The 17,520-nt window shown below is 33.1% G+C and overlaps 1 protein-coding gene across 4 annotated transcripts in view; it reads right to left on the reverse strand.

The window, feature by feature from the left end:
- yem (yemanuclein) overlaps positions 1-17,520 on the reverse strand; it is a 159,523-nt gene that overhangs the window by 90,399 nt on the left and 51,604 nt on the right. For all 4 annotated transcript variants that reach the window (XR_015038530.1, XM_035369955.2, XM_035369953.2 and 1 more), the window contains exons 3-6: positions 12,818-12,931; positions 7,585-7,710; positions 4,053-4,153; positions 543-921 (exon numbers count right to left, since the gene is read on the reverse strand). Coding sequence is in view for 3 of the 4 variants with exons in the window: in XM_035369955.2 (XP_035225846.1) it covers positions 543-921; positions 4,053-4,153; positions 7,585-7,710; positions 12,818-12,931 (720 nt within the window). In the remaining variant the exon portion in view is untranslated. The remainder of the gene's footprint in view (positions 1-542; positions 922-4,052; positions 4,154-7,584; positions 7,711-12,817; positions 12,932-17,520) is intronic.

The following is a 17,520-nucleotide window of genomic DNA, read 5'->3' on the forward strand; positions in this document are numbered from 1 at the left end:
ACTGCAAAATTACTACTTCAATATTATCAGTGGCAACATCAATATCATCATGTTCCATGACTAAATGAAGTAACACAGGAAATCTGTTCAAAAATTTTTTGTTCACATAACGAAGTATTAAGCCAAGTTCCATAAAAATCGTGAGAAATATATTGTAAATCGGGTTGGTGGGAGAGCATTCGAAAATGGGAAGTCTCCAGCCTAAATTGGGAGAGTTGGCAACTCTGCAACTGTATTTTTTTTCATTCCGATACAAAGTACTTTTTTATAATGAAAGATATCTATCTAAAAGATATACACATATAATCCACACACAATAAAAACAGATATTTAGTAAACTCTACTCTTCACAGTGGCTTTATCTCATTTTTTAAAATATTACCTCTTTCTGCACATTGCACTGCATTCTGACTCAAAATAAATTTTTATTATGAAAGATATCTATCTAAAAGATATACATGGACAATCACTCATAATAAAAACAGAAATTTACTATATTCTACTCTTTACAGTGGCTTTATCTCATTTTTAAAATTATTTACCTCTTTCAACTTGGCAACTACATCATCCAAATCTGGAGGCAAGTTGTCTGGTAATTTTGGAGCTTCAATGCATTCTATTGGTGGCTTGACTTCTTCACCATCACTACTTCCTGTAACAGGCCCAGCAGATCCATTACTGGCATCTTCAGCAGCAGCTTTAACAACAGATTCAATAGCTTCATTTATAGTTGAAGCTTGGCCTGGCATTAACTGTTGAGCATTATCATCTTCTTCTGACTCTAATTCTCTTTCAACTGCAATGGGATTTAGTTGCAACTGCTGTAAATTTTCTTGATGCATGCGTTGGAGATTAGCTTTGTGCTGTTGCAGCATATCTGCAACAGTAGGCTGAGTCTTCTTCTTTGGTTTTGTTAAGGCACTAAAAAAAAAAGCATACTCACTGAAGTAAAATATTTCATCAATAATTTAGCTAAACAAGTGTATTTGTCACAGACATTATTTTATACAATAATATGTTTTTAAATAGATTTAAAACAGCAGCATGCAAATATTACATAAACAAATCAAGATAGGAATGTTTTACATAGAAGTTTTCCTATATTAGCCTTTTATGTATAAAAATTATTTTAATGTACTACCACATACCAAAATACAAAACACATTACTTCACATACATTCCTTTTAAACTGATCTTGAACACTAACTTGAAAACACTGTGTTAAGTTTTGGTTCAGTTTATTTGATTACGGCAAAGTATGCAAGAACTATCTACCTAAGGAGAGGGATGCCTTTTTAGAAGACTTTTTAAGGGAACGTATCTAGGTTATACAAGGAAAAACCACAAAAAAAAAAAAAAAAAACCTGATCTAGTCAGTCTGTCTAGAACCAAACATTCATTGATTTTAACATGGCTGAACACTGCAATAAAAGGACTGGCATAAAACAAATTTCCCAAACTAACATTTTACTTGCCAATAACATATTTTATCATGTATCAAAGTCTAAAACCCTACATATATATTTATTAAATAAACTTTTAAACATACAACATGAAATGTTACTTTGTTCTTTCCCATATAATTTAATAATCAAAGAAGAATGGTCACTCATTCTTTGAAAGATGCTGAACATACATTTCTCACATTACATCACCAGTGTGAGCTTTCAGATCCAAACTTATTACAGCAAACCCAATTTACAATGAATCCTGCAGATATAACAAACTTTTTGGTCCCATCCTATTTCATTCATGCTTAATATTATTTGATTAAGCGTGAAAAAATTGGATAGCAATGAAAAGAATATCTTTTAAAACCTTTTAATATTTTTCAGAATTTTCAACTTAAAATAACCTTAAACTCATCACCCCCTACCTTTTTTGTATTTGAAACAAAAATTATGTGTGGCAAGTGCAGCACACAGTTCTTAGAAAACCAGTACACACACACACACACACACACACACACACACACACACACACAAAAAAAAAAAAAAAAAAAAAAAAAAAGATCATGCTACACCAAATATTGAACAAGCCAAAAAAAAACACTGATCTGAAGAACTTGAACCCTTCTTAGATTCAAGTTCCAAGATTATGCTGCAGCCTCAGACCAAGGCTAATGTTATGATAAAAACTTTGCAATTTCTACTATGCAAGAGAAAAGGAAGTACTGAATAGTATCTTATAAATTGGAGATATACGAGTGATTTGTCTTTTAGAGAATGGAAATTTTTTATCCTTCTAAGTTTGTTTCATTCAATATTTAAAATGCTCTCCAAGTTTGTCTTTTAAAGGGAGGATTATTTATTAGATTTTTGCAAGATTTAAAATGTTCTTTATAAGGGCTACTGCACTTTTGCTTTGCATTCATATACATCTTGAGAGAAATAAATGTGTTCTAAATGGGAATATTGGTGATGAAAATATTTTCCCTTTTCTGTAATTTCTGCTATAATAAATCTGGTAAGATAACATGCAGAAATTACAAAATTAAAAATATGAAACCGTAAATTATGAAATAAAGAATAATTATGATCTAAAGGGTATCAAAATTTACAAAAAGAAAAAGCTTAATATTTATTTGTTTACTTTATTAAACATTTCCTTCAATGTAAGTTGCTTCGTTTCATGTGATAATACTTTCTCTTTAATTTTATTAAACAGACATAATTTCTTGTTTAGTTACAAAGTTCCGCTGTTCAAGTCCTATAATTGCTGTGTTGAGAATACAGACTAATTTTAATTTGTCAATCGAAATGTTTTCGTTTTGAATAACCTCTGGGTCACTTTCTTCACTATCGGAAGCGAATTATAATGACGAGGAACTTGATTTAAATTATATCAAAGACGGAGTAGATCGATATGAAATACTACACTTAGTACGGAATTATAAACCAAATAAAATAAAAACATCTGCCCTGAAGATAAGGATAGTGCTGACACATCAACTTCCAATCCGCAGCGTGAAATTGATAAACAGATTTCGGATTTCAAAACATACTTTCGCTTTGTAGATACAAATTACATATTAGTAAATATATATCGGAAATTCTATTTGATATAATCTTTCTAATCTATCATAATCTAATAATGACGTTTCTGCCCCCCCCCTCTGCCGCAGAGCAGCGTGAAATTGATAAACAGATTTTGGATTTCAAAACATACTTTCGCTTTGTAAATATATATCGGAAATTCTATTTGACATAATCGAAAGTTCAAGCTTACTTTTATAAAATTGCTCTAACAGTCTGCAAAAAATAATAAGCCGGATCCAATTCGAAGATTAAGGAACAACACAATCTGCAACATTAACTGAATTAGATAATTTTAGCTTAGCGTATAACTCCGTTACACATTAAACACGCATGCGCACAAACATATTCGCAGCCGTAAGGGTCTTACGCGCTCTCGTAAACGCCTGTGCGCATGCGTGAACGCGACGCATGCGCAGAAAGTTTGTAGCTTTGAGGTCCGGATTATGGGTGTCCGAATTAACGACTTTTGACTGTATTTCATCTCGATGTACTCCATCTTTGATATGATTTAAATCAAATTCCTCGTCATTATAAATATCACGAATACAGATCAAATAGCTTTCTGATTGCAATTTTCTAATTTCGACTATGCGTAATGTATGCTTTACGCATGCGTGCGTTGAAAGAAATGTTTAATAAAGTAAACGAATAAATATTAAGCTTTTCTTTGTAAATTTTGATACCCTTTAGATCATAATTGCTCTTTATTTCATAAATTACGCTTTCATATTTTTAATTTCATAATTTCTGCATGCCATCTTACCAGATTTAAACTGATGATCTATAATCCAGAAAAACCGATAATCCGGAATCGCTGAAGTCCCGACGAGTCTGGATTAAAGACTTTTGCCTGTACCAGTTTCCTTATAAGAAGACTAAACTTCACACAATAGAACTCACTGCAAGTTATGAAACATATTTCAATAGTATTAAAACTTAAGATAATCCAATAAGTTTAATATTTACAGATTATTCATTCACATTCAATATTAAAATAAAGAAATTACAGCTTACCTCACAGATTCATGTAAAGGTCTTCTTCCTCTGCGTTTTTGATTTTCTTCACATCCAACACGTCTTCTTTTCTTTTCTTTTTCTGTTGTTTGTTTAATTCGCTGAAAACGTAATTAGCACATACTTTAAAATATCTTTTACAGTATTGCACACACAGAGCACCAGATTCTTTGAAAGAAAGGTCATGTTATTTGAATACAATAAAGCACACAAGGCCTATCTTGCATGAGGGGAGAGATGCCTTAGTGAAACCTTTTATGGGATTTTTAAGCGAAAAAGAGAATTTTATGACAGAGAACATAAAATGCATAAACATTACACATGTAGCTTCATTACAAAATAAAATTAAGGCCATCCATACTCTGCTTTTGTAACAATGGTTTGGAAAGACTTTTCATTATTGAATTTTGAAAATTGATGCAGGAACTGGCATTCTTCCAGGATATAACATTTTATTGAAGATAAACAATAAAACTTGTCTCACAATTAGCATTACAGTTACTCTTAATGTATTCAATAAGGGTTCAGATCAGAGTTCTATAAAGATGACCCTTTCCTCCGATACCAAACTTTTCAAATTACTTTTGCAAGAAACTTGTTTGTTTAATTTCTACATCTATTCACGATTGCCCACCTTTAATCAGAGTCTGTATGTGCTTCCATTACTGATAAGTGAATTCAATTTGAATCATGCATTACATTTCTATAGTTGCTCAGGATTTTTAACTTTATCATCAGAGCTTGCATACACTTCTATTAGTGCTAATTACTTTAGAAATATGAATTCAAATGCAATGTATATAAAAAGGAACTTCCTTTACCTGAAACTTGAAACAAGTGTTTCTATATGCAAAATAAACTTATACATGCTTAAACGGAAACTAACAATCTGAGATAACAGTCGCACCAAAGGAACATAGAATTTAACAGATTATTTGATAAAACTTTAGGACATGAAACTTAGCCCTTTCGAGATGAGAGCCTTTGTTAGAGATGCTCCCTTGGGATAGATGGGAGTTGAAAGGAATCATTCCACAGGACAGTGGTTTGGTGTTGCAAAGCCTACAAGCTAACTTTAGAAAAAGAAATCACACACACACACACACAAAAAAAAAGGTTTAAGTAATAACAAAATAATTTTTGGTACTATTTTAGATAATTACTTAAGCTACCATATATGTTAAAATTAGCATTTGATAATTTTTTTTCGTTTACATGAAAATATATAAAAATTTTTTTACCTTCAGAAATAATTTTCGGAAGCACTATTCAAATAACTCCAAAATTTTAATTGACAAAACACATCAATAAACTTTAAAATTCATTTTAAAAATGCAAGAAAGACTATTTAGAAGAAGCAACAAAATCTTTCACGAAAAACTGAAAGCAGACACTGGGTTCAGTCTCTAAAAACTGGCCAGACGAGAATCACTTGAGAAATATCGCTCTCTAACTCTTTAGCAAATGAATCATCATTCTCATTCATTTCATTAATAGGCTCATTAGCCATTCCAGAATGACCTCCCTTTGATAAATAATGCTTGGTTGCCATAATAAACTGAAGACAAAGCTTTCTAAAATAAAAAGTGAAGTAAGCAAAATACAAGCGATAAAGCAATGCAAAGCGTAACAGAATCCCACAAAGTAACCCTAAAAGACCCTACATAGTAACAAAAAAAAGAAAAAAAAAAAGGATTCAAAGGAATATCAGAAATGCTTTAGAGACATTACTTTTATTTATTTATTTATTTATTTGAGGAAGCAGTAAAGATGAAAAATGAGCAACCACCTTTGCCGGGAATCGAACCATGGACCTCTGGAATACACGCCCAGCATGCAGACCACCACACCATGAAGGCATGCCAAGAAGGTGGGAGAAATACCTTATACAGCGAATGTTTACATTACATGGTGAGTTAAAGAGCCTGAGCTCTGTTTATTTACATTATGCTTCCCTTCCCTCACCTGCAACAACTGACACCATTACACAGAATGTGATCAAACTGAAGGTCATGATTCTAAAACTAAATAAAGTTCAAAAGTAATGGACACAGAATGCAATCTAGTGATCTTTGAAAAATTTTTCAGCCTAAAATTCATATATGCATCACCCGTCCCTTATTATGTGCATTCTCCAATATTGCATGGGTGGGGGCGCCTGGCTGCAAGAGACATTCCCAGGGAATAGGACACCTGTTCGAAAAGGATTAATTAACAATCCAACTTCAGTTTGAGTTTCATGGAGTTTCAAGACAAGATTGAGAAATTTCAGAAGGTTACAAAAATTCAAGATTACAATACAGGGATCACAGGTCAAATATCAGAAATACTGATACAGTCAAAAGTCGTTAATTCGGACACCCATAATCCGGAAAGATCTATAATCCGGACCTCAAAGCTAAAATCTTTCTGCGCATGCGGCGCATTGACACATGCTCATAGGCGTTTTACGCGTGCGCACAAGACAGTTACGACTGTGCATATGCGTCTGCGCAAGTGCAGAATACGTTTTCGCGTGCGCGTTTAATGTATAACGGACGGTATAAGCTAAATTTATCTAATTATCTATTTCAGTTAATGTTGATGATTGCGTTGTTCCTTAATCTTCGAATTGGATCTGGCTTATTATTTTTTGCAGACTGTAAGAGCAATTTTATAAAAGTAAGCTTGAACTTTCGGTTATGTCAAATAGAATTTCCGATGCTGGAGCTCCCAAAGGATCTAGAAAACGAAAGTATGATTCGATGTCCATCAAACAAAAAACGAATTGCTACAAAAAATGGATAAAGGTATATCCTTTGTTTATCTAACCGTTCCGAAATCTGTTTATCAATTTCACGCTGCTCTGCGCGGAGGGGGGGGGACGTCGCGGCGCGGAATTAACTGGAAGTTGATCTGTCACCAATATCGTTATCTTCAGGGCAGGTGTTTTTATTTTATTCGGCTTATAATTCCTTACAAAATGTAGTAAGTATTTAATCTCGATGTACTCCGTCTTTGATATGATTTAAATCAAATTCCTCGTCATTATAAATATCACAAATACACATCAAATAGTTTTCTGGTTGCAATTTTCTAATTTCGGCTATGCAAAAGGTACGCATGCGCGCGTTGAAAGAAATGTTTAATAAAGTAAACAAATAAATATTAAGCTTCTTTTTTTGTAAATTTTGATACCCTTTAGATCATAATTGCTCATTATTTTATAAATTACGATTTCATATTTTTAATTTTATAATTTCTGCATGCCATCTTACCATATTTAAACTGATGATCTATAATCCGGAAAAATCGATAATCCGGAATAGCCGAAGTCCCGACGAGTCCGGATTAAAGACTTTTGACTGTACACAACTTTGCGCATAAATACATTTTAGATTGTGATGCATAACTTTGACATACATTTTAGGCAACTCAGTATAATTTTTGTTAATGTGTGAAATGAATACCAGTGAAATTTCTTAATGGCAACCAAAAGTACTTGATAAAATTGCACCTTCAAATACAATTATTGCATAGTATGCTTTAATACCTTTTTCCTAGGTTTAGCTTCATTTCCACTTTCTGGATCTGATAAAGTTCGAAACTCCAAATCTCCTTTATTTATGTAAAACCCTCCAAACTGAGTAGTAAGAGTAGATGGTACCAATTCATCATACTAAAAAAGTAACAAGATTCATTAAAATTAGACAGTGATAACATCTATGCCAATTATACAAAATACTGGTAATATGAATGATAAAAGATGATATATAACGGAAAAACCTTTACTCCTTTAAATGCTTGAGGTCGTGTATTTTTTCTGATTACAAAAAGTTTACACTTGTGCGTTCCTGCAGCATTTGCGCCTGCTAAAATTATTAGTCTAGCTTTGGAAACTTTAACATTTTCTGTAGAGGTTGGCAAGATATTTTGTGGTACATATTGCCAAAAAAGACCAGTTTCATCAGTGTTGTAAATTTGTCCTGGAGGTAACGTTTCACTATTAATAAGTTCAATGAATTCATCTGCAAACAGTTCAGCAGCTTCAGTATCAGCTGAAGCTTTTTTAATTCAAATTTTTAATTGCATTATACCACAGTGATTTTAAAATTTGGTTAACCAGTCTATTGAATATGCACACTTAGTTTTTAAGTTAATTTCTTCATGAAATATTTCGGCTTGAGCCATAAGCATTGGACCCATCAATGGCATGCCCTCGCTGCATCTCTGTCTAACCATTCAATCATCACTTTGTCATGATCGTAACTTTTAGCATAAAGAACTTTTTTTCTGTTATTCTTTGTGACTGTGTTCTCGGAATCCACAAAAAATTCAAAAAGTTCCTTTTTCTGTTTTCTTATGTCATATACAATTGACTTTTCAATGCCATACTCCTAGCATAATTTTGAGACAGATTTACCCATTTAATGCAGCAATTCCACTTTTCGTTTATTGGACATCGAAACAGTGCTTAAATTGCAATGGAGCCCACCGGAGCACGGCTCCGGTACTTCTCAATTTTTAAGATAAATTACAGTTCTACCCGGTGCGCACTGGAGCCCTAAATAAGATGAGCTCCAGTACTTCTTTTTGTAACAATGAGCCACAATTTCAAGAAAAAAAAAATTTAGAATCCCTAACGTTTTATTTTAACATTTACAATACTCTATTTCCCTAGAAATACGAACTCATGAGAACATGAGACGTTCAAGTCCCCTCACTCACATGCAGAAAACTTTTCCTTTAAGAAGGGCAATAAATTTGGGGGAGTTTGTTTAGAAACGCCTAAATTGTTTGCCATGCCATTGTATATAGTGTATTGTTATCGATGCTTACAGTTAGTTATCTTCACAGGAAAGAAAATTTGTGTTCTTAAATGTGACGTTAAGTGACAGCGAGTACAATAAAAGTGAAATACTGAGATAAACTGCTTAAGCACATCCTATACATTGTCTTCCCACAATATCCACTAATGTAACCAAATACGGGGGGGGGGGGGATGAAAAGTGTAACCAGCAACTTTACATTCATCCTTAGGAGTCAGATTCAGGACTCATTTTACCTGACACACATCTGCTTGATGGCTATAATTATATCAGCAGAGAGCCGTGGTCAAACAGAACGTTCTCTCTCGCCAAGATTCCCTCATTATACGTTTCCACAGACTCGTACCCTCATTCTGTTTCGCTCTGTTTTTAGCATTATCTTAATTTTCATCAGCTATACTCTAAGTATATTTAATTTTTGTGATGATAAAAGAACTTTTCCCCCCTACGATCAGAGCTAAAATTGGACTGGCTCCGGTGCTTCTTAGTTTTTGTAATAAATCATGAATTCTAGCCAGAGCTCTAAATAAGAAGCACTGCCTAAATGAACTTCTTTTATGTCATTGAATAACGATTTCAGTAGAAATTTTATCTCAAAAATTTTATTTTTAGCAATAAAATTATATTAAAAAACGCTTATTAAATTTATCTCATTACATTTAGTTTAATTATTTAATTACTTTAAGCTTTAATTATTGAATTATTTCAATAATTAATTATCTAATAATTATCAATTAAATTATAATTAATTATATAGTAATTATTAATTAAATAACAATTTATAAATATTAACATTAATTAAATCAATTAAATATTAATAATTAAATTAATTAAATCAATTATTAATAATTAAATTAATTAAAACTAATCAGATATTGATAAAAAATTAATTAAATAGCTATTAATTAATTTGATAATAATTGACCATTTAATTTTAAAATTATTAATGACTTTAATAGTCATTTTATTTATTTATTTATTCTTGTTCCTCTTTGCTGACGAGCTTCCATAGGGCTCCGGCACTTCTAATTTTAGAAATTAAGCCCTGCATCGAAACATGCTTTCGCTTCGTAGATCCTGTTGCAGCTCCAGAATTAGAAACTCTTTTCGACATAATCGAAAATTCAAACTCTATTTTCATAAAATTGCTGTAATTATAACAGCCAGCAAAAAATTATAAGATGGATGAAATCAGAAAGCTAACAAACTGCGCAACCTCATATATTAACTGAAATTATTTGGAATCAGTAAAGTATAATTTCAGCCTAACTTAACAGCATCCGCTGTACATGATTTAGCTATGGAGCATAGTGACGAAATGTTCCATTAAATTTTGCCCTGATTCCATCATGCACTGACACAATTAGGCCTAAATTGAATTAATCTAGAATTAAGCTATTATATTTACGTCTAATTCTTGCACATGCTTAAGGCTTATCCGAGTCCTTGATAAATAAATTTACACATATACTTAAGCTTACCGTGAGCCGATGCTAGATATTTTCCACCTGATGCAGTCTCTGCGGGTCCTAAATTCTGCTACCAAGCGCCTCCCATAAGTTCAACATTTTTGCCACCCCTTAGCCCTTTGTTGCATAATGTCCACTCTAGTGCACAAAAATTAGAATTTTTTTTACTCTTCTGTAAATGCCTTAACAGATTCTGTTCCTGTGTTTATTCATTGTATATCATTAGAACTTTCAACTATGAATCATAGAGATGGCAGCACAGCATCACTGAAAAAAGTACTGCTATTTGGAAAATGGCTGCTACTTCTGTTTACAGATTAGTATTTCTCATAGTAAACATTATATAATATCGCCTAAAATTTCTTATACTGCCATTTTTTATTCATAATTAGTAATTTTAGAAATATTAATTTAAATGCGAGTTTGAAAAAAATTATTAAGAAGCTAGTTTTATAGAGATAATGGGGCATTTTTCTTTTGTCCACTACAGTAGACGTCATGAATACAAGCTAAGGTAAGGTAGTTTTACTCTATCTACTGTAATGGACGTCATGAACTAAATCTAATGCATTTTTAAGACATTATGGTAGGAGGAATTTTGCAAAAATTCTAAGTTTCTAACAGAAGAGGATCTCATGGGTGGAACAATTTATTTTAAATAATTAATGTGATTTAAGCAAGCTATTATTTAATTAGATAATAAAACAAAGTATATCTAAAAAATAAAGTAAATAAAGTAAAAATGCCAAAAATGCAAAATGGAGTTATGCTCCAGAAAATCAACATTATCATGCATAAGATGTAAAGTATTTGTGTATTGATGGAAAATATGATTGTTTTTATTGTTTTCACCATCAAGATGGTTAAAAAATAATCATAAAGATATGTTTATTCATGTACGTATATGCATGGTGTCCACTGTAGTGGCCAAACTGTAGCAATTATTTAAAATGTAATTTGAATAAAATTAATTTTTTTATTATTACTAAGGCTATTTTAAGTGGGAAAAGCACAAACATTTTCGTTTAACTTCTCCAAATTATTTATATGTAACAAAGGGTTAATTTTGGATCTCAGTGCTTTCCCAGAATTCTAAAAAATTTTTCATCCCTTAATTATGTTACTCAGTGCTTCTCTAGATTCCAAAAATTTTGTCATCCCTAAATTCTGCCGTCTGGTGTGGCCATACGAGCTCTGGCTTTATGTGAATAAAAAAAATATTTAAAAAATCAGTTATTCTTAATTCAAATAGCACCAAATGTCATCTTTTGGTTGTTGAAAAAATTGATTAGGCATCGCTGCATGAGTCATTACTCAAGTTGTCATGTGTTGATAAACATATGGTGATGAAAGCCAAATATAATAATTATTTGACAGGTTGGTGTCTGGGATATAAAATATTAGTACTTGTATGGAATGTTTCGGTTTAAGATGTATGTCAAGCAGATACACAGCAACACAGTCAAATTACTGATCACACAAATTTATACTAATGTGATCATTTATTCAATAATGAGGGTATTTTATTTAGTGCCTAAGTGAATTTAACGATCGGGATTCTCCAAATGTTTTCTTACAGGGGGGAATCGAATCAGCATGCGTTAAGAATAAAAAAAAATTAATTAAAGATTTTTTATTGGTGGCCTGGTCCGGATTTTAGTTCATTCCAGATATTGGACCTTTGTACTGTATTTCTCTTAATATCACTTAACATATGGAGATGATTTGTAATCAAGATACTTTGATAGACAGTGAAACTTGTGCATTAGTACCAAAAGAAATTACAGAATATGTATAGTGAATTTATTTCATTTCCTAGGAAGATATAAATAAGCACCATCAGATAATTTACTTTTGCTCAAAGTCAAACAATACAAAATATAAATTAAATGGGCACCTGATTATTAGACCTGACAAATCAGTTAACGTCCATAGACGGATTCATGTCAAAAAAGTATTTTTTTTACTAACATATATTAAAAAAAAAAAAAAAAAAAAAAAAAAAAAACAGATTTAATGAAACAGCTTAAATACAATCAGCATGCTACTCATAATTTGGACATACAATGAAAGTGATCAAGTTTATCTAATAGATTATAAATGACATAGAAAGAAAGAGATAACCACCCATACTACTTTCTCAAACAATATAAGGTATTCCGGAAAAAAATGAGGATTTCTGGTTATTACCCAAGTTCTGTATTTCTGTTTCATTTCTCTACTTTGAGGCATTTGCACTATCCATAGACAATTATGCAGCAGTAATTTATTTCACTTGTATTTCAACTAATATTCCGTGCAAAATGGCCAGATTTTTTCAAAAGCCAATGCTCTACTTTCAATACAAATTTAAAAATACAATTAAATTTAGCACTGGTAATAATATATTAGCATCTACAATCCTCCCATACTCTGAATAAGACATTTTGTAAATTTTCTCTTGGAAGAAGACTCAGCACTAAGTGATCATTTAATAAATACAACTTACAGCTTCTTCATTATCAATGAATGGATCAGTCTCGTCATAGCCCATGCCTTTATCTATGTAATCTTCCGATATCGCAATTTTCTTCTTTTTCTTCCTCCCTCCAGGTTTGGGATTCTGAACAGGAAAGTTAACACAGAATTCATATCACAAAATACTTATAAATCAGTAAGTTGAAATAATACGTTAAAAACATATTTATAATGTATTCAAAATCTTAATTTTTTTCAGCAAAAGGTTAATAGATAAGCAGCAAAAGACTACCATGGGAATCCATAGCAATCCCTGCAAGGGAAAATAGATTGGAGACAAATGAGATCACTTGTAATTGTGGGTGTTCATAAGTAAATTAGGGAATATAATACTGACTGTACACAAAAGCATATATACATATTATACACAAAAACTATATGTGTGTATGTACGATGTATACACACATACAGCATAGTTGACAATCTTAAAATCTGAAAAAGTGGGAAATTTTTTGCATGGAAACAGAGGAATGGGGAGTTTTCATGCTGTACAGCAGCACTATTTCAAAGAAACCTCAAACTAGCTTAAATCCATTTTATAACGTATAATTCAGGTTACTGAACTATTTATGGTATGATTCTGATTGTAAAATACTAATATATAATATAATATATTAATATTTATTAAGGTAATCTAAATGTTATATATTTTGGCTAGTTTCATTTTGTAATATTCTTACTCTTAGACTGAGAAAATCCCAAGTGGGGAAAGAAAGATTTAATTTATCACAGTATTTTGAAAATGATAATAAAAAAGTCTGAAAGGGTTCAGTTTTTAACACTTGGCCAAAAGAGCTCTTTTAATCCGTTTAGGACCATCGTCGGCGTAGGTGCAACACAACGATTCCGCTCTTACCAGCCCAACGTCGCTTCTACATGAAGAGCTCTGATCAATCTCTTCAGCCCAGCATCGTGTAAGCGTAACTTGAAAATGGAACTTTTTTTTTATTATTATTTTTAATGCCAGTAGATGGTGCTAAATGATGTTTTCACATCTGTTAAGTCATGTGCCCTTTGGCACAGAACAGAGCATAAGTTTCTGTTCTGTGCTTCTGGTTTTGATAGATTTATCGGTGTTAACAAAATGGGAATCACAGCTGTTTAAGTTAAAAGGACACCATGTTTGTTAGGAATTTCGTTTATATTCTTTGCATTTTTTCATTATTAGAATGTTGGGAAATGCATCCAGCTGAATGTTTCTATTTATGTTTTATTATTATTATTTCGTTAGGAGAATGTGAGTAAACGCATCTAGCTGAATACAGCGGGTGTAACGTTCGCGAACTTCCGTGATGGAAAACTCGGACCAGTTGTCCTTTTTTATATTTATTTTAAAACTTAACATAAGACTTTCTTGGTTAATATAAAAGTAACTCCACAGCATTATTACAGAAGGGGGAAGATATCAGCTTTCCCGACACGTGATGCATTTTACTTGCTTGGCATAAAAAGCAATCATTGTCGTGCGTGTCGATTCTCGTTTTGAATTATTCCACACTCAGCAGAAATATTAAATTGGAATTTAATTACCTACAGATAATTATTGCTTAATTTTCTTTTACATTTCGCATTTGTAATTTTCATTTTACATTTTCATGTGTACAGTATTTGTTTTCATTCATATAGTTATAATTTTAGTAGTCTGCATGTTTTATTTACTTCTATTACTATGATATTCTTTATATTAATACATAGTAATATTTTTTAATTAATTAAAAATTTTAAAAAGTCTGTTATAAAAGTTTCCTTTGCAATTGCTGAAATTATTTAAAGGTACTATTAATTTCTATTAGCAATGCATTTCCTCAAGGAATATGTAACTGATGTGCAGTAAATAGTTTCATGACTGAAAGATCTCAGGTCTACATCTGCAGTTACATATAATAAGTTGTAAGGATCTTAAGTTTTACTACCGTTTATTTTATTTTAAATCTTTACTATCACTTCTTATTTTCTACTTCCGGCCAGAATTATAAGCGTGAAGGATTTTATGCAAAGTTTGTCTGGCGAACGCCAAGTATTTAAGTGTGGCCTTTTTGCCAAGCGAAAGAGAGAGGAAGCAGTGAGTTCGAAGCAGGCCGCTTACCTTAGAAGTTACGCAGTTGCTATTTGCCTTCCAGGCCAGAGGTATTAATCCTCTTGATAAATTAAACGTATTGTAGTGTTCACAGTCTCTGTGCTACATACGCTTCCTGTTATTATAAGGCCAATCTTATTCTAAAGTTAAATTAGAGTTTAGTTTTATTTTGATATCTTTTACGTTAGACCCCGAGTGGAGGGTCATTGTATTCCGAAGTACGGAAGTCATTGTATATAAAGAAAAATAAAGGGTTTCGTATACCCTTCGTCTGTATCCTGTCTACTTACTACAATTAGTGAACATAGCTTTAGTAAGCTCTCTGTTCCTAGTCAGGTCCTTGTATGTTTCCGAAGAAGGTTAGAAGAAACATTGAACCTGATAGTGGCGCCCGACGAAGAAGAATAACCATGGCCGAGTTTCAAGAAGAACCTGTGCTGCCTGCAGAAACGGCTCAGAATCCAGAAATGCCAGCTGCCGCCCTGGAAGGATTTGGGTACATCGTCCAGACCATGCGCGCTTCGATGAAACCAGAAGCAACATTTAACGGAAACTCACCGGTAACCAGTTTTTTGGAAAAATTGGATGACCACTTCATGCTCTACCCCGTGCACGAGTTTCAGAAAGTTATCTTAGCTACCAGCGCTTTGAGGGGCCAAGCGCTTAACTGGTTCAAATGTATCGGCAGAAGTCTCTTGGGTCAAGCAGGAAGTCCCACCTATACCTACGAAAATTTCAAGACTGCCCTACTAAAAGCCTTCCCTGTTGTAAGGGATCGTGCGAAATTAGAAACAGAACTTTTCAGTATATATCAACAAAGAATGGAAAACCTCTCACGCTTTATTTTAAGAAAAATTCACGTTTTCAAGCTCTTGTATGGAAACCGTCCGGATCCTGAAATAATTCAAGTGATTTTGCCGAGGTTACTACCCCAAGTGCAAGACTTTATTGAATTACGAAATCCGACTACACTGGAAAAGTTATTTGAGCTAGCAATCCAGTTTGAAAGTAGAAGAACGGCGGACGTCGAAAGAAGACGCCAATATCAACAGCGAAACCAATTTGGTACGCCAAGACTACAGCAAACTCAAGCACATGGCTACGGAGAAAAAGCGAATCAGTGGGCAAGGAAACCCGAGCATTCAAAAACAGCCGGCGAACGTCGACAGTTCAATAGCAACCCAGGAAAAAAGTCTCAAGGCCAGTGGAGAAAGAAGGAAAGCACGGAAAGGAAAAATAATTTAAACTAAAACGGATTTCTGCTGACGAGAGGGTGCGGAAATCCGAAGGCCACGAAAACCCCTCTTCCTACAAGTTAAATACAGTAATGGTGAAAAATTTGACTCTTCCGAAGATTGAAGTCTTGGTGAATAATATCCCGGCGCGCAGTGTTCCTGTGTGGCAGAAGTCTTTTTTAGAAAGTATTTTCGCAAATACCGCATATATAATGCGGATAATACGACAGTATTAGCGGCGCAAGGAAAAGAATGTAAGTGCGTAGGTAAAGTACCTTTATATATCCGTATCAAGGACGAACAAGTAAAGGTGATGTTTTTTATAGTAAAGAATTTGCAAGCACATTTAATCCTAGGAATAGACTTTCTTTCAGACGCACAAGCTACACTGGATTTTAATGAAGCGTCCCTTAGGCTGACAATGAAACCAGTGCATGTAGAAAAGGTTGAACCGCCAAGGTTAAATCTTGACCACCTGCCTAATGACGAGCAAGATAGAATCCGACAAGTGGTAAGTGAATTTGCTTCCTTATTTAGTGATATTCCAGGATTTACTCAGGTTACTAACCATAGTATTGACACCGGAGATGCATTGCCGGTTCGTCAAAAACCATACCGGTATGATAAGAATAAGGAAAAAATTATAGAATGGCATATTACCGATATGCTACGTAAAAAGATCATAATGCCCATCTCAAGTAGTTATGCTAGCCCGGTGGTTTTATGTAAGAAAAATAATGATTATCCTTTGGAGCATCCAAAAAGGTGGAGATTCGCTGTTGATTCCCGTAAATTAAATTCCATAACGAAATATCCGGTATATCCGTTACCGATCACAGAAGAAATTTTAAGGAACATAAAATCAACCAAATTTATGACGACTTTAGACTTAACGAATGGTTATTTTCAAATAGGGGTCAGGCCTGAGGACGTGCCTAAGACTGCTTTTATAACCAAGTGTGGCACTTATGCATTTTTGCGTATGCCGTTTGGCCTTTCTGGGGTCCCAGCAACATTTCAGCGATGCATGGACATTGTGTTAAGACCTGTTCTTGGAAAGTCCACATTTATCTATTTAGACGATATCATTATTACTAGTGATAATCTCGACCAACATATACAGGATTTAAGACAGGTGTTTTCTTTATTAAATGAGGCCGGTCTAAAAGTTAATGTCGAAAAGTGCAAATTTGCAGCCCCTGAATTAAAATATTTAGGTTACAAAATATCGCAAAAAGGGATCGAGACAGATGAATCAAAAATAATCGCTGTACAAAAGTATCCGACTCCAAACACGGCAAAGAAGCTCTCTTCTTTTCTAGGACTTTGTTCATATTATAGGTCCTTTACAAAAGATTTTGC

This window comes from Stegodyphus dumicola, chromosome X1, assembly GCF_044657685.1.
Source record: "Stegodyphus dumicola isolate Sdum_Otavi_A_Nest chromosome X1, ASM4465768v1".
Taxonomy (NCBI): domain Eukaryota; kingdom Metazoa; phylum Arthropoda; class Arachnida; order Araneae; family Eresidae; genus Stegodyphus; species Stegodyphus dumicola.